Raw genomic sequence first — 18,249 nt, forward strand, 5'->3', positions numbered from 1 at the left:
CATTGAATGGAAGCATGTCGGGAGTAAACAGCATGGGGGGTCCTTTAAGGGACATTTGGGGTGTTGCATCAAGACCCCAGCCCAGTTCAGGGTTGCCCTGTTTGCCACAAACATACCAAAGTTGCAAAGTTCAGTTGTAGGCTTGAACTTCCTACCACTTCTGAAATGTTCTTCCACCATGGTTTCTCCCTGATATTTCTAAGGGTGTGTGAATTTCACCATCTCCTTTTTCATACCTTTGTTACTCGCCACACAATGCAGTGTTTGAATGCCTTAATGATCTTGCTTGTGAGCCCTGGGAAAGCCAGTGATGGCATGATAAACATTTACCCAGTGCCTTATATTATCCTTGTCATTAGAGAATGAACATTGCAGACCGAGAGGTTTTTATTTCCCAAATGGTGTGCTTGTGTGTGTTGGAGAATATTTCTCATACACACAACAAAATGTGCCGATATCAGCAAACAAATCCCTCTGGCCTGTCGAGATTAGATGAAAAGGCATCATTTCAGGAAAATGGGTTGCACAGGCTGAATCCATTGGTCTGCTGCCACCTTTGCCCTGGTTGGAACCAACAGCTCTTTGGTTCCTCCCCTTCTGGAACCCTACATGATTGGGGTTCTGGATCATGTGGGAAGCCACTGTGAGTGGTGGAGGAGCCCCATATCACCCAGTTACATTCCATGAGATGGAGGGCATCAAGGAGGGTGGCAAAAGAGGTGGACCTCAGCACTCTCACCCCCCACTTGCATGTGGGGTTTACACATGAGCAGAACGCATGAACAGGACTTAGGTCATTTCAGAACAACTAGAAGGGACAGTGTGTGTGTGTGTGTGTGTGTGTGTGTGTGTGTGTAGCACACCAACAGAGAGGCTGTCACTCCACCCACCGCCATCATGCTTCCAACCAATTACTTCCAAGGGAATGTAGTTCTTGGCAGGGAAAAAGGTTGTCTGCCTCTATCATAGCTTAATCCACCTCAAGAGATTGCTATGAGGTTAAAGCAGAGACAAACACCTGTATGCTAGACTCCAGAAGAAATCATGGGACACCAATTGATTCTTTTCTTTCTTTTTTTTCTTTAAAGTGTTGATGACATTCTTGAAGTGAATTTTTGGGGGATTGTTCTCCTGGACTGATTGCTGACCAGAATAAACTTACCATAGATCCTTAGAGAGATTCAAGCCAAATATTGTTCCTAACCAGCAATACTTATAACTTGAGAGATCTAATGCAGTCCTAAGGGGCTGATGCTCAGCTGTGATAGCATTCTGAGATATAAGTCAAGAGAAGGATATTAAAATACAGGGAAGATGTCTCTAAAACACAGTCCTTCAAGACAAACTCTTTGTGGAATTTGCTTGGGGAATTTCTGGCAGCAGCGATCTTCTTTCTTTCTTTTTTTCTTTTTAGAAGCCCATACTTAAATTACAGCAAGAAAACTGCACCAGTAATTCTGATAAATGTATTTGCATTTTCTAGGCAAATAATCTGGATTTTCTTTTTTTCTTTTTCTTTTTTTTTAAATTAAAATGGGAGGTTGCAGAAAATACACATTGTTAAACCTCAAAAGAGTTGGTGATGCGTGTCTTCTTTCAGCAGCTTTCTCAGGATCCTCCTCCCTTTCTCTGGGAAAAGTGTGATGCAATAAAGGAATACAATGGAGACAATGATGACTGTGGCTTTGTACTAACCTTCAGGTTCACAGAATTCCGGGTTAACAATGCAAGAGTTCTGATGGCTTCCAAAAAGGAGGAAGGTCATTCCTTTAACATCTGGGACGCAGATGCCTTTGTTCACTATTCCTTCTACAATATCTACCAAAGGAGGGAAATTGTTTAAATGATACATTTATTTATGTTTAATAGCCTTGTCAGTTCAAACAGCCTGGGGATACAACTCAGGAAATTTTAAATAGCTTTCTTCCTATTCCTCTCCCCTCATCCCCATCCCTATGGGGCCTCAGACCCAATGACCACTGCAATTCATCTCACTCCTTTGCATCCTCCCAATGCTACTCAGACCCTCCCCCAAGTACTCCAGACTTAGTGCACTGCTTTAAATGGATAGTGCACATAGGGGCCTATCACTTTAAACACTCATGTCATTCCCCAGAGAATCACAGGAAACAGTTTGTTAAGGGCGCTGAAAGAGACCCTCTGTTCCCCTCCCAGAGCTAAAATAACCAGGGCTCCCTGCAAGGGACATGGAACTGGGAACTGTAGAACCAGTAAGGGGAATAAGAGGCTCTGCTGTCTCTCAGCTTCTGCCCCCTGCAACTGGGGGAGCCAATAAGGGCCCTTAAACATTACATTGCAATTCATGAGCCATAGTTAGGGATTATCTGTAAAGTGCAATGTAAAACCATGGCTTGGGAAAGGTTTTCATTTACCATGGTTAAATGCTACATGTGCGCCAAGCTAAGCATGGTTCATGCAGTTTCCATGTCTCTCTGCTTTCTCTTCTTTTTGAGGTGACAAATAGATGGTATACAGCAGATCCAAGTTGAGGTATACAGTAGATGGTTTCTGGGGCTTAGCAAACCATGGTTTCATAGTATTTTTGATATTGTAACCAGAGTTAAGGCCCTTGGTTAGACCTAATCATCCTGTTTTGTCTCCCCTGGACCCTACTGAAGTATCATTTACTACAAGCTGAGGCATACAGTAGATCAGGCATAGGCAAACTCAGCTGTCCAGATGTTTTTGGCCTACAAATCCCATGATCCCTAGCTAACAGGACCAGTGGTCAGGGATGATGGGAATTGTAGTCCTAAAACATCTGGAGGGAGAAGTTTACCTATGCCTGCAGTAAATGGTTTCTGGGGCAGCAGAATGCAGCTTAGCAAACCATGGTTTTACAGTATTTTTTGATATTGTAACCAGAGTTTACGCCACAAACCATAGTTAGACCTAATCATCATCCTGTTTTGTCTCCCCTGGACTTACTGGGAGTATCATTTACTGAACCTGCATACCCACAAAGAGACTCCTTTATACTCTGTTTTGAGAGGGAGAATTTCCATTTAAAACCATACAGATTTAAAATAATTTTTTAAGAAAAATGGTGCCTGCTTTAATACCACATCTAGCTTACAGCATTATTCAGAATGGCCCGAGAGTGACAAATGCAGAAGAATCATACTGAATCCTCACCTACAGTTGCAGAGAAGTTAGAGTAGGCAGAATCATTGGTATATACAAAAGTAGAATTATGGGAAGGAAGCACAGTGAAGTTGTGGAATCTTAAAGCTGGGTGGAACGACAAAAGAGAAAAAAAAAAAAGAGAAAAGCAACACAATGAATAAATGCAAGATGAATATGAATCAGCCAGTCTGTATCTCTCAATGTGGGGAATGAACAGTAAAGTAGTGAAAGCTCCTCCCAGGGGATTGTACCCAGATTGGGGACAGCGAGCACATTCAGCAGCAGATGGCTTGGTGGGGCAGAACGGCTTACCAGGAGATAGAAGGGGAGGTGGCACAGAGGGTGTTGCGGTGCTAATGTACTGGCAGGCACACTGGATTGGTTCCATTGATGCATTTGCCCTGCACCACCTGCCCTGCTCCCTCGCCCCTTGTGGAGGTAACGCTCCGCTTTGCAAAGACAAACCTCGCACCAGCCATGCAACAGTATGTCAAGGAGCGTTACACCTGCTTTCCCTGACCTTCTTGGCTAGAAAACAGGGTATGGTTGGGATCTGACCTAAATGACAAAGCATCTTCCCTGCCACATAGTGGTGCAGCAATAAAACGGCTGGCATGTTTTCAAAGCTAAGCAGGATCCAGTATGGTTTCAAATTGGATGGGAGACCACATGTTGAGATGCCTGCATTGCAGGGGGTTGGACTAGAGGAGAATTGGGATCCCTTCCAATGCTACAATTCTAGGATTCTATGATCTCTAGATGGGCCTCTAGAATTGCCTGAAACCCTAATTGTCTGCCAATCAGTGCAGACAACACCGAACAAAGTTCTAAAAACTTTGGTGTTCCTCCCAAAAGGCAACCAACACCTCATTTGTGTGGATGGGTGATGCCATTTGGGCTAAATAAGCAATGGCACTCGCAGCCAAGAGAGAGAATGGTATTGGCGCTTGACTCGGGAACTCCCATGTAGATCAGTGGAGGTCAATTCTCATCAAGACTGGTGAGACTGGAGGACCACAGCAGGTAGAGTCAGATTCAATGACAGCCAGAGCCAGTTAAGTCTGCTTTCATTCCCATCCTCTGTTGAGTTCCACAAAGGCAACACCAAGAGCAAGGCAGAGGAGGCTAACAGCCACCAGTGGTACCCTATGGTCTGGTTGTAAGCAGGAGGACAGGAGGACAAGGGCACAGTGAGGTTGGTGGGGCAGTGCCCCACTGGCACCAATGGACCCAGACTCCACTGATTTCATAGCAAATAGCCATTTAAGTGTTACAGTAAAAATTTTACTTGCTGCTCCACTATTTTCCCCCTACAACACAGAGATACCTTGCATCAAAGTCACCTCCAAAATGTGTGTGTATATATATATATATATATGTATCACTTCTATCCATCTAATCTATCTATCTATGCATGTATCTAAAAAAAGCCAGTGTGGTGACGCTGGTATCTGCAGAAACAAGCAATTGAGAGATACAGAACTGGATTTACAGCCACACAAAGATTTCAACAAATGAAATGGATTAACATGAAATGCAAGCTTATGACGCTCTGAGGATTGATGAGCGGGAAACATGGAGTGAAAAAACACAACTGCGTGGGACTTATGGCGGATGCGAAGGCTGAGTTGGGTGGGTACAAGTTTGACTACCTGTAATGGGATTAGGGGTTGCTTGTGCGCAAGCGCCAAACCGCTCCAAGTTGAGTAGTTGGCTAAAACCTTCCCTAGCCGGACAGCCCTTACTTCGTGGCTGTCTTAATCACTGGCAGAATCCATCAGTGGGCGTTTCCTGAACTTTTTCCAACATAAGAGCTCCTTGACAGAAAGTCTCCGCCTGGATTCCCTGCGCGTCAGCTTTCTGCGCAGAGTGGGCGTCCCCAGGGGAGGTCCTGAGCTCTCTCCACTGGTCTCGCTGGAAGCGTCCCTGAGCCTTCCCTCCGACTCCTCCCCTTCTTCCTCAGCGGAAGCTCTTCCTCTTTCCCTGCTGGTTCCCTCCCCAGCATCCGAGAGCCTCTCCACCCCCCTGAGATCCGATGGCAGTTCCCTGACACTACCTAAGGAAGAGATGCATATAATCAGAGTGATATCAAAGCAGTGATTTTGCTGCTGTGGCATCCGTGAAAGGAGACCTTCTAGGACAGGGCTAGAGAGCCAGGCGGCCTCCAGATGCTATTGGACTACAGTTCCCATCAGCCCCAAACAGTAAGGTCAATGGTCAGGGATGGCGAGAGCTGTAGCCCAGCAACATCCAGTCAGCCACAGGTTCCCATCCATGTCCAAGCAGGCTCCCTGCTGTTATGACGTTACACAACCAAAAAATACATAGAGCCCCATCTTACTACTGTCCATTCAGAAGTAAGGCCTACTGAGTTCCATGGCACTTCCTCCTGTGTGAGGCGTGTGTAGGTTTTGCAACCTTAGTCCTGGTTCACATATGCATGCTTCACAGTGTTAGAAACTCAGATATGTAAGCTAGGCGTCAAATGGCTCCTTAAACCAGGGTTACAGTTGCCAAAATGGAATGCCTAGCTGCCAGAGACAGAGAGCTTGAAAGTTGTATTTTTCAATATGACTTTTTGGTTCCTGAAATTCGTTACGATTGTGTAGGTAAAATATCACAGATAGAATTCCAAAGAATGTGTTGCTAGTGTGTGGAAACAGTCAAGATCCTCAGGCATGTACCTCCAGATGGTAGAGGTGTCAGTGCCACCTTGACACCTGGGCATCTTCACAAAGTGGCCAATAAAGGTAAAGGGACCCCTGACCATTAGGTCCAGTCATGACCGACTCTGGGGTTGCGGCGCTCATCTCGCTTTATTGGCCAAGGGAGCCAGCGTACAGCTTCCGGGTCATGTGGCCAGCATGACTAAGCCACTTCTGGCAAACCAGAGCAGCGCACGGAAATGCCGTTTGCCTTCCCGCCGGAGCGGTACCTATTTATATACTTGCACTTTGACGTGCTTTCGAACTGCTAGGTTGGCAGGAGCAGGGACTGAGCAACGGGAGCTCATCCCGTCACGGGGATTCGAACCACTGACCTTCTGAGCGGCAAGTCCTAGGCTCTGTGGCTTAACCCACAGAGCCACCCGCGTCCCGCCAAAAGTGGCCAATAGCCAGGTGCAAAATGCACCTGGCGCCAAGCGAATTTCAGACACTGTATGCTCATTGTTCATTGGACCAAGAAGTAACTTGTTGCATGTCTGAATGAGCCATCACAGAGTATCAGTTGCCATAAAGAAAAGTTTTTGATCATGGGAAGTTGTCACAGAATCAACACATTTCATTGGAGAGGGTGAGGGTACCTATTCATATAGTCGCCTGCCACCTTTAAGGTTCAGTCTTAATGGGAGATGAAGTGGTCAAAGGACTTCTGAACTGTACCACTTCATGTGGTGGTGGTGAGAGACAACTGAACACTACACATTGTATGTGTTGGGTGAACAACTCAACACAGAAAATTAGCATGTCCTGAGAAGAGGTTTAGAACAGGACACACTTCTCCCTGACATGCATCTTTTTATGAGCATTCAACCCACACATGCACCCTGAAGTCAAAAGTGGTTCTGTCCAAGCCTCCCTCATTGCTATATCTGCTTCTGCGGACCAGTCTAAACGCTGGATAAATCTCATGATGGGGTACCAAGTCAAGTGCGATTCCCATGCATTTGTGAACCAGCCTGGGGTGCTTACATTCCTATCCAAACACGAACCACAGGGAGCATCATCAGAAGGGAAAAGGCATGCTTTGTGCCTATATTTACATAACACACACACAAATCCAACCACAGTCCACAAACAAAAATGAGTTTCAGTGCAGGATCTAAAGGACAGCATGAAACAAAAGCCTTCTTGGGATTGGGGGATGGAGGAAGACCACTTTCAGACGTGGGGCAAACATGTATTACCCCACAGAGACACACACACCCAATACCCCCAAACTGTGTTAATAATGCATAGCTTTATCCCATGTGGTTTCCACGTGACGGAGGCACCACTAATTTTTAAGCACACACAACACAGCTGGTTATCATTGCCCCTCCGAACCCATCATCAACGTTTCAGTTTGGCTCATGAGGTTGCCCACCCACCAATATTGTTTTTGAAAGCATAGTTCTGTGTGGGTCACCAGCCCACCTCTTTCCCCACCAAAGATCAATGGCGTCTGTGGTTTGAAATGCCAACAGAAAAGGTCACTTGGGTCCAAAACATTTGCTGGGCCAATCGACAAACACAAGTGGGTACCCCACAAAGCCAGTGTTTCTCAACCTTGCTTTCTTACACTCTGAATTTCATAAAGATTTAAGTCACTCTAAAGGGAGTGGGGAATCACCGTTCTTCGATCTACCTCCATTTGCGTCTCGCAACTCGTGGATTCCTTCCACAGCCCCCAGAGGCCAATAGTGCGATGCTTGGGCCAGGACATCAAAACCTGTCAAGAAAACACAATGTCAAGGACTGCTTTGAAGATGTCTTCCACAGGGATGCAGGGAGTGTCTTATACAAAGTCTGACCATTGAGTTCATCTAGTTCAAGTATTGTCTACACTGACCGTCAGCAGCTTCCCAGGATTTAAGGCAGTGTGGTAGAGTGGTTAGAATGTCAGACTGAAACCTGGGAAACCAGGGTTCAAATCCGCCATTCCAGCCTTGAAGCTCACTGAGTGACCATTGACCAACCCCTGTCTCTCAGCCTAACCTACCCCACAGGGTTGTTGTGGGGCAAAGTGGGGAGAGGAAGAGCCACCTGTGCCACCTTGAGCTCCTTGGAAGAAAGGTGGGAAATAAATAAACAAGCCCTATCTGGAGACACCAAGATTTGAACCTGGGACCGTCTAAATTCAAAGCAGATGTTCTGCCACTGAGCTACAACCCTTCTCTTGAGCATAATGGGAATAGGATCAACTCCTCTCCAGCAAATGAAGCAAGCACATATTGGTTCCCTTATCATTATTTTCCATTTCATTTCATTTATTTAATTTGTGATTCACTTCCCATGAGGCACCTCAAAGTGATTTACAGTGTACTAAAAAACATATGCAGAGCGTTTGAATAGATAAAAACCAATTAAAAGCTAATTATAGAGATGAGAACATTTTTTAAAAAAAAGAAAAAGCAACATCAATAACACATATACAGTCAATTCAAATCCATTGCAGGTACCAGCTCAGATTACTGAACAAACCAAAAATCTCTACTCAGAAGGCATTGAAAGAGGAAAGTCTTCAATGGGTCATGAAAAGATAGTCTGAAATGAGGCAGACAGTGCAGTGTAGTAGTTAGAATATTGCAGTAGGACCTGGGAGATCGGGGTTCAAACCCCCACCCAGCCATGAAGTGGTAACCATTGCTTTTCAGCCTAACCAACCTCACAGGGTTGTTGTGGAGTTTAAATGGCAAGGGGTAGACCTGTGTTAGCCACCTTGAGACACTTGGGGGGAAGGTGAAGTACAAATTAACAATACTGATATACAGTGGGAAGGAGTTTCCAAGGGTAGGTGCTGCCACACAATGTATGTATTTATGTTTGCTTCATTCAATGAGTCTACTCTGAGTAAGACTAGCACTGCATGAAATCCCATGGGGGGGGGTAGATGTGGAAGAATGGCCTCAATCTGCAAAGAAACATCTGGAAAAGCAAACATTTAACAATTCCACCATTCTGCGCGCATGTGCACACGCAGAGAGAGAACATCTGTGGCTTTTTGTTTTCTGCTTTCTGCTTCCTACCAGCAAATAAATAAGCCCCGCAGCTAATCAGTAATGTTGAGTTTCCTTAAGTGCTTTATTCAGCTGCAGATGGCCATCTGCACTGAGATCGAAGTGCACAAGCTAACAAAGATCAAGCCCTCCAAGGGCTTTTGCTTCCCAGTGACAACATAGCTGCAGAATACCAATGTAAGAAGAGTCTGAATCAGGCCAGGGGCCCATCTGGTCCGGCATACTGTTACTGCAGTGCCCAACCAAATGCCCTTGGGAAGCCCCCTGTGCTGGGCCTGGGGGTGAACCCGAGCAATGCAGTCCAGGTCTGGTCCCAAATCCGAGGATTCTGCAAAGAGTCAGTCCGAGAGGGCCCAAGCAGGAAACCAGGCTAGGTTGGGTACAGGGTCTCAGGCAGCTTCTAGCAAACAGCAATGTTGCTCCCGCAACCTGGAGCAGGGTCTGACAGCCTTTTATCTTTGTCAGGGTAACGGCCAGTCCTGATCCCCCAGTGACTCATCTCCCTGTATCGCCCGAAGGCAAGCACTCCTCCTGCGAGTACATAGGTCTCTCCTTCTCTCAGACCTGAGTCTCTGCAGCTTGGGAGATGTCGGTGGGTTACTAGACCCAGGGGCTGCCTCAGCCTCCCCTGACCCAACCGGTAGTAGAGCAGCTGTAAGTGATGGCCCAGCTGAAGGCAGCGAGGTAATCCCCGCATCTGGAGCCAGGGCAGGCTCAGGCCCCTGACTCGGCCCAGCTGGTGTTTGTCGCAGGGGAACCTGTGCAGACTGGGGATCTTCAGAATAAGGCCCCAGACTTGGTCCAGATGCCACCTGAGGCAAAGGATGTGGTGCGGACTGAGACCCCTCTGGTTCCGAGCCTGAGCCCAAGTCCCAGGCCATCAGACCCACAAGTAGGAAATGAGTACAACAGCACTGGCATTCAGAGCCATGTTGCCTCTGACAACGGACATAAGCCCATCATGGCTAGTAGGCCTTGGTTGGTCCTTCCATGCAGGAGTATAAAATGATGGTTCAGGTGGCCCTGCATGGGGAAGAGGCATAGATGAAGGCAGGGATTGGTGTCTATATAGCACAGGAAGACATTTTAAAGCATTGGCCCTAGCAAGCAGGGAGGGGGCTTACTTGGGACCCGCTTAAGGCAGCCCGAAACCTTGGGTAAGTTCTGCTCAGACAACTTCCCCTCTTAGAAGGCTATCACACATTCACCCGTAGCCAGAAGCACTTTGTGAGCTTGGGGGTGGGGGAGGGGGAGGATTCTGATTCTACATTCTTGCAAATGTTAAGGGCCCACAATACCAGTTCAAAGTGCTTTTGTAGAAATAAGACCCGCTTTAATAAATAGATAGCACGGGTTGAAATTGGTAAAGAAGATCTATTCAGCTGGAAGCTCCCTGGGGACTCTGCATAAACATCATTTCCTCCTCTTTCATTCTGAAGAAACAAACGGAGGTTATCTACAGCAGGGGAAAATGTCCTAGGAGTTTAGCACCGGCAAAGTTGGAACTAAAATAGCAAATTTGATCACTGCCAGAGATCCAGGACTTCTGGGGCTAAAGTACCACTTACTAGTTAAAGGTTTGCTGTTAGGGAAACTGGGTGTGCTTGGAACAATGGGTTGTATCAACTGTAGGGCCAAGTTAAAGTCACTTAGTGGGCTATCTATTCCCTTGGCGAAATGTTTTACTCCAGTAGACCACTATTGTTGCACAAGCGCTGGTAACTTTGTTTCTCAATAGACTCTGCAATCCGCTGGTGCAACTGCTGCATTTGATTCCTCTGTGGTGCAAACTTAAAGCGTACCTATCTGCAAGCACATACTCATCTTTGCCACTGGGGGCACAATATTTGCCTGGGCCCGGGCAACCCATGCTATGTCACTGCCAGCCACCAGGGCTTATAGTGTGGCTCTCCAGAGTTTCAGAGCAGCGGTCTTTCCCAGCGATCGAACCTGGGACCTTCTTCATCCAAGGCAGATGCTCTGCCACTGAGCTATGGCCCTGCACCTAAACTGATCTTTGCTTCTGCCTCCTGGCTTGTTCTCTGGTCCTGACTACTGGCTTGCCCCATTGCCCAGGTTCCTGGCTCCTCAGTCACCTGACTGTTGCTCACAGGGCAGTCCTAACAAAGAGACTTTTGCTGCCCTGCCCAGAGATGCTAAGAACTGAAGCTGGGTCAGTTGGAGGGGCAAATCATGTGCTGTAACAACAAGAAGCAATACCTCATGATAACCATTTGCTCTACCACCAAGTGGGGGGGGAGAGAGAATTTCCATTTGGTTTGCATTAAAATTCTGATTAATTCACACTTCCACAAAACACAACCCAAAAAACCTTTAAAATATTCTTGCTGACTAGGCCTCGGCGATGTTGAAAGGGAGGAGCAAGCATAGTCTTACCCATAGAGGCTAGTGGCACAGGGCGCCAGGGCTCCAAGTTGTGGAAGGCACCAAGGAAAAGGTGGAGGCTGGATGCAGTGCCTCCCAGCATCAGCTCGCTGCCCTCACCCGCCTCCGCCATGCCGTGCCAAAGCAGCGCCACTCTCAAAGCCTCCGCCTGCCATGGCCACCACAGCATGGAGCGGCCAGCTGAGCCGGGAGCCGCCGTATCCAGCCTCCGCCTCTTCCCCACCAGAGGAGCTGCCCTCCAGCCGCTGCCCACCTCCTCCAGCCCCGCAAAGCTGGGCACATCGATCGCTGGCAGCGCCGTCCTCCCTTAAAAAGGTCAGCAACTCTGGGAAATGGGGGGGGTGCCGGAGGGATCTTTGCACCACGGTGCCAGATATGCTTAAGACGGCCCTGGGAGCAAGCTGCCTCGTCTCCGGCCTGCAAGGTGCTGGGGTGAAACCATCACAGTTTGGAGCTAGGGCAGTTTCACCCTGGTGCCTCGCAGCACCGGGGACAAGGCATCTAGCTCCACCTGCCCTTCTTCACTGAGGAGCCACCTGCCCACGCAGACAGCCGAGGAAGGAACAAGCTACACTGGCCCTGGCCAATGTAACTTGTTCTTCCCTCAGCAGTATGAGGGCCAGAGTGCGATGGCGGTTTCACCTGGTGGTATATTGCAGGTGAAACCGCTTCTGTGCCCCTTCTTCCACCAGCGCCTGGCTGCAGCTGGTTTCTGCTTCGGCACGCTGGGCACTGGTGGCAGAGGGACTCAGGAGTGGTGGTGGTTTCACCCAGGATATACTGGCCCTTATACCAGTCCTTGGCAAAGTATTGATACCCCACCCAGGCCTATTGCTGACCCAAGTATTTGATGCCGACCTTGACATTATCAGTTGTGAGGATATGCAACTGTTTTTAAATGTTCTGGGGTGCTCATAATGTTCTGAAATGTTTTTAGCTTCTTTTAATTTTATTGTTTTAACACTGGGGGTTTTCGCCGCCACGGAGACAAAGAGTGGGTTAGAAATTCAATAAGCAGCAATAACAGTGATAAAAATCTCATACTTGATGTGGAAATATGGGAAACGGAACATAAGATCAGACAAATGAGAAACTGAAACGGACAAACTCATCCATCCTAAGCTGCGGCCCATCCACATTGTGTGGAAGGAGTGCAACCCTGCAAAATGGATTTTATGAGAGTTAGCTGGTACAAGCGAACGATGGAATTTGATTTAATACTTTGTTCTGCAGCGTAAGCATTCAAGCCACACAATTGTTAAATCAACAAGTCTATTTGAAATCCTGTGTCTGTTTTTTTGTTTTTTTTTTAAGTCAAAGCAATACAGATAAAATATTCGGTGTGAAACACTGCCTGTGAAGAATCAGGAAGGATGAGCAGACCCAGCGCTAAAGAAACAGACTGCTGCTCACTAATACCCATATATAATCTGGAAACAGAATCTTTCTTATGAAAGAATAGAAGTGAACCTATTCCAATTGTATATTTTGTTTGCATGCCCTGGCACTCTCCCAGGTCCCTGGAGGAGAGCGAGGGAAAGAAAAGGGCATGCGAGGGTGGAGGGACGTGGGGGGGGGGGGAGAGTAAGCAAGTTGTGAAGTTTCATGACTTGCAGCCCATGATCCCGCAATGAACACCTTGTCCAAACATTCCAGAAACCTTGTAAAAATTCAGATCACCACTTGAAATAAAACAGAAGCCATTTTTCATGGGTGTTTCGAACCTGTCCCCTGTGCCTCATAAACGGCAGAACCTATGAGGTAGTGAAAGGTGGAGGGTGGGGTCTCTGTCTCTCTTTGTCTCCCCAATGCCCCCAACCCTTCTTTCTCTAGCCAGCTGGGCCCAGGAGGGAGGTGGTTTGCTTCCCCCGCTATAGGAATTGATGGCAGCTGGTTACATAACTGTGAGAAAGTAAATAAATATCACATCCACGCCATGCTTTTAAAGCACATGGGTGCTCCCAAATAGTCCTGGGATCTGTAGCATGTTAAGGGTGTCAGGAACTATAGCCCTGTGAGGGAAAACTACAGTTCCCAGGATTCTTGGGGGGAAGCCGTGTGTTTTAAGGCCACATATGCACAATACTTTTAAAGCACTATTATGCAGTTATTAACAGTTACAACTCCCTCCCAAGAATCCTGGGATCTGTAATTTGTTAACAGAGCTGAGAGTTCCCCTCAGAGCTACAGTTCCAGGAATTCCCTAGAAAGGAGGTTTGGTGGTTAAACTGCTCTAGGAACTGGAACTCTGTTGAGAGGAACAGGGGTCTCCTAACAATTCTCAGCACCCTTAAGAAACCACAGTTTTCAGGATTCTTTTCAGGAATCCGTAACTGTTTAAAGTGGGGTGATACTGCTTCAAATGTATAGCGCAGATGGGACCAAAGTCAAGGATACCACTGGGATCGGACACTAAACATGCTCCTTTGCTTTTGGAGACCCCAAATCCTTTGGAGATAGGAGGGCAGACTCGTGCCACCACCACCGCAAAAGCACACCAAACCTTTTCATTTTTACCCAATAGAACAGAATGGGAGCCATTGAGAGCCATTGAGAATCAAGTCTGTTTCAGGATCCAAGAATTTTTATTTTAAAAAATTACAGTTAGACCCATCTGGCTTTTATAGGTGTCAGGAAATATCATCTGATCCACTCTGGCATATCACTGCAAAGAAACATCCTTGGCTCATTTGGTAATAAGGTAAAATGTAGGTAAATGACCCCTGGACAGTTAAGTCCAGTCAAAGGCAACTATGGGGTTGCGGCGCTCACCTCGCTTTCAGGCCGAGGGAGCCGGTGTTTGTCCACAGACAGCTTTCCGGGTCATGTGGCCAGCAGAACTAAACTGCTTCTGGTGCAACAGCAGACCGTGACGGAAACCAGAGCGCACAGAAACACCATTTACCTTCCCACTGCGGTACCTATTTATCTACTTGCCCTGGCCTGCTTTCAAACTGCTAGGTTGGCAGGAGCTGGGAAAGAGAAACGGGAGCTCACCCCGTTGAGAGGATTTGAACCGCCGAACTTCTGATCAGCAAGCCCAAGAGGCTCAGTGGTTTAGACCACTGTGCCACCCGCATCCCTCTTTGCTAAGACAACCTGCACTTGTTGCATAATAGCAATTCCCATCATGTCCCTTTAACAATGATCTCACGATGTCATTTTGAGGATGTCATGGGGGGGGGGCTTCCACTGAGAGAAGTGGAGTGGAAACCAAGCCTTACAAGGAATGCTTGAGGGAGCTGGGTATGTTTAGCCTGGAGAAGAGGAGATGTGAAGGCCATCTTCATATTTCTAAAGGCTGTCACATGGAGGATGAAGCAAGCTTGTTTTCTGCTGCCCCGGAGTGTAAGGCCCAAACCAGTGGATTCAAATTACAGGAAAGGAGATTCCAACTAAACATTAGGGGAAACTTCCCAGTGGTGAGAGCTGTTTGACAGTGAAATAAACTACCTCAGACGGTGATGGGCTTTTCTTTTTTGGAGGATTTTAAAGAGAGGCTGAGTGGCCATCTGTCAAAGATACTTCAGCAGTGATTCCTGCATTACAGAGGGTTGGTGTCCCTTCCAACTTTGCAATTCTATGAGTCTAAGTTCCACCGACAGTCATTTTGAAAAGAGAGAAGGAAAGGAATGCTGTCACTGCTGCAGCAAATCAATAAGCCCCCTCAAAACCTGCAAATAATGTCTAACATTACCATTAACTCCCTTCAAATTTGTCACGTACAAATTAAGAGGCATTTTCTTACGGTGATCCCTAGCCATGTCCTGGGATCATGCTAATAATGAAATGTGTTGATGGTGGCATGGGTACTAGCCAATACATACCCTACAACACAACCTTTTTAAAAGAAAAACAGAAAGAAAATCAATAGAATTGAGCTGCCTAGTGACAGGAACCGCAGCAATATTAAACCATCTTTACCATTCTTTTTTTTAAATTACATCTCCTTTCACTGAGAAGGAACTTGCAGCAATCAGGAGAGAAGTAGCCTATTCAGGAAAGGTCTTATGGAATGTGCATTTTTAAAGGACCATTTGAAAGGCAAAGGCAGTCCTTGCTTCACTGATTTTTTTTCATTCTCCTAAGGGAGACCAACCACTCTACATTTTAAGCCTACCGTTTAAGGACCATCCTTCAGCTCATTAATTTTGATGTAGGAGTAAAGAAAGAGTAAGTATGGAGCAGGATTAAAGCAGCAGCAACGGAGTCAACCTCTTCTCTTTCTTTGCAGGATAATACATCCTGAAGAAATACAGTTGTTAATTAAAAGGAAAGAAAGAAAAAAGAAATGGGCATCAAAGCTCCTGTGGAGACTCTGAAAAGATTTGTATCAGGAAACGGCCTAATGCTTGGCCTGGACTTTCCAAGTCTATAAAACATGTGGCACTTACAGTATCCATCCCAGCCACAAAAAGCAGATGTTATTTGCGTGAACAGATCTGGAGAGGTTTTTAACAGTGAGCTGCAAACCAGCCACTCGTGCTGAGGCTGAGCTTCAGAGCAACCATAATAGCAGCAGAGCGTGGAACAAGTCTTCGGCATCTCTGAAACCGCAACCGAGATCATTGCAAGTGGGATTGTGAGTATGGTTCCCAGTTCATTAAGGAGCCTGCTCACTGGGGCAAGATGGAGCACAGCTCTACCACTATCTTTCCCCCTGCACCCCAAAACCCACAGCTCTACCTCAGTGGTCCTATGCCCCACAATCATATTCATAAACTTATAATTCAAGACAGTCTCCCAAGTCTTTTCTGTGCCTCCTCTCTGTTGTCCAATCACAGCCAATCACAAACATCACTATGGCCAGCAGGTCTCACTTTTCACCTGCCTCTGGGGTGGGGAGAGTTGGAACTCAGCTTAACCTATCTCACAGGAGTGAATTCAGGTAGATGCTGTACAATTGAACTACAGTGTGTCTGGAGTGCATGCAGGAGCCAGGCCCTGTGGCCGGTAGAGCTTTGCAGGACAGGGGCCTTCCTAAGTTTGTTCTGAAGAGGCAAGGCGCGGCTGCACAGGGGAGGCCACTTGGTAACTCACTGCACCTGGTGGCAAGAGCCGGGAAGGGATATAAGGTCAGCATTTCCCTTTGGCTCTTTGCCACAGCAACACGCTTCCTGCGTTGCTGCATTTGGCTTCTTGACTCCTTGCTTCCTGATCCTCGGACCCTTGGCTTCTTGACTCCCGGCTCTCTGACCCTTGGCTTCTGGACTCTTGTTCCTGCTCCCACCCTGCCATCTGGCCCGGTCCTGACGTCCTCTGCCAGGACTTTGACCTCCCATAATATTAGGAGAATAATAATAATATTAGGAGAAATGTGCCCTAAGATGCAGAGGAATTTTCATGAGAACTTTAAAAATAAAATTTGCAAGCAGAAGTGGGAATATGGGAAATGGAACTGAAATGGACAGATTCACACATCCCTAACTGCAGATCCATCTGGGCCAGATCCATGTGTCTCGAAGAGCAAAACTACACTTTTCCTGGCTGTGTCACTGGAGGGGTGCTTGGGTTTTAAAGAAATGAAATGTGGCATTGGGTGGGAATTGATGCTTTGAACAGAGTGATGCAATAGGAGGTTGTTTAACCCCTTCCCCCCATCCCATTTTCTGTATCAAAAGAATTGCTCTCCACTCCAATGCTGCTATTGGAGGAAATGCAGGCGTTTTAATGGTTCCTCGCCTGACTAATGTTCTGGCTGTTGATGAACAAATGCATTTAAATGGATGGGGGAGGGGGGAATCTGTCCCAAGACTTTTTGCAGCTACACTGTACTTCTTGTCGTCCCCCCCCCCCCATTTCTTACATTTTTATGAAGGGGCCAGGACACACGGCCCCTTTGCTTTTAATCTATAGATTTATTTTTAACTACATTCCTATAATTCCAACTGTATGGAGCTTTTGGGTGGTTGGAAAAATATTTGTAAGCCTCACAACAACTTGGGAGGTAGATTAGGTTGACATGCACATGAGACGGGGCCTTCTCAGTGGTGTCTCCAGAACTGTGGAACTCTCTTTCCATTGATTTGTGCCTCGCCCCCGCCAGTACATGCATTTAGACAAGAGTTGGAGACTTTCCTCTTCAATGCTGCCTTCAACTGAGAACGCAGTCTGGTTAGCTTAAGCTTCTTGAAGCATTCTGTATGTTTGCTAACATGGCTATTTCACTTTAACATGTTTCCTCCCTCTTGTTTGTATGTTGCTTTGTGAGGGCACAGCCCTTAAAAGTGACTGAAATTAAACTTTGAGTAAATAAACAGTGACCAGCTCAATAGTTCCCAATGGGTTTCATGGATTAGTAGGAATTTGAACCCAGATCTCCAGCACTTTATCCACTACATCACACTGGTCCTTATAATCTCAGGAGTGTGTTCACGATCCAAAAACCTGTGCCTTTGAGCCACTAAAGGAACATAACCTCTCACATTGCTTACTAGTTTATTGGCACCCGAACAATATTGATACCCCAAGCAATCTGTTCCAATTTGCTTGCACCATGAGACCAAGTCTCTACATTTGCTGTGCTTTGGGAATCTTAAGTTGCAAGCTGATCCGGGTAGTTTAGGTATTTTTCTTGTGCTTTGTTTAACATATTCCATTTGATTGGAAATGTTTTACAATCATGAAAATAAGAGTAGGTACTGATTTTACATGCTTTTAATTCCATGATTATACTGCTTTGATCTACTCTGAGACCCTAGGGTGAAGGGCAGAGAAGAGAGATAACTTGAGACTTTAGCTAGCAAGCCTGCGCAAACAGAAGCCATCAGCCAACAAATAGCGGTGTTGTGGCAATTACAAAGATTATAATCATTTCAAACCAGCAAAAACCAAACGTTCCTTACCTGGGTGTTTGCGTAGCCAGGTATGGTTTCCATACACCTGTGTGTCAAAGAAAACAAAATAGATTTATATGAATATGGCACAAGGAAGCAAAAGTGTCAAAGGAGGGAAAAAACGGGGGAAAGGTGGAGGGT

General features: G+C 46.6%; 1 protein-coding gene across 2 annotated transcripts in view; it reads right to left on the reverse strand.

Annotated features, from left to right (window-relative positions):
• Positions 1–18,249, reverse strand: part of ADGRD1 (adhesion G protein-coupled receptor D1) — a 270,737-nt gene that overhangs the window by 251,260 nt on the left and 1,228 nt on the right. Inside the window, exons 2-5 of one of the 2 annotated variants that reach the window (XM_081842242.1) lie at positions 18,118–18,154; positions 7,495–7,578; positions 3,157–3,252; positions 1,696–1,818 (exon numbers count right to left, since the gene is read on the reverse strand). In XM_081842242.1, coding sequence (XP_081698368.1) covers positions 1,696–1,818; positions 3,157–3,252; positions 7,495–7,578; positions 18,118–18,154 — 340 coding nt within the window. The remainder of the gene's footprint in view (positions 1–1,695; positions 1,819–3,156; positions 3,253–7,494; positions 7,579–18,117; positions 18,155–18,249) is intronic. The other variant, XM_081842243.1, reaches the window with a different exon arrangement.

Source organism: Podarcis erhardii, assembly GCF_964252035.2.
Source record: "Podarcis erhardii genome assembly, chromosome: 15".
Lineage (NCBI taxonomy): Eukaryota > Metazoa > Chordata > Lepidosauria > Squamata > Lacertidae > Podarcis > Podarcis erhardii.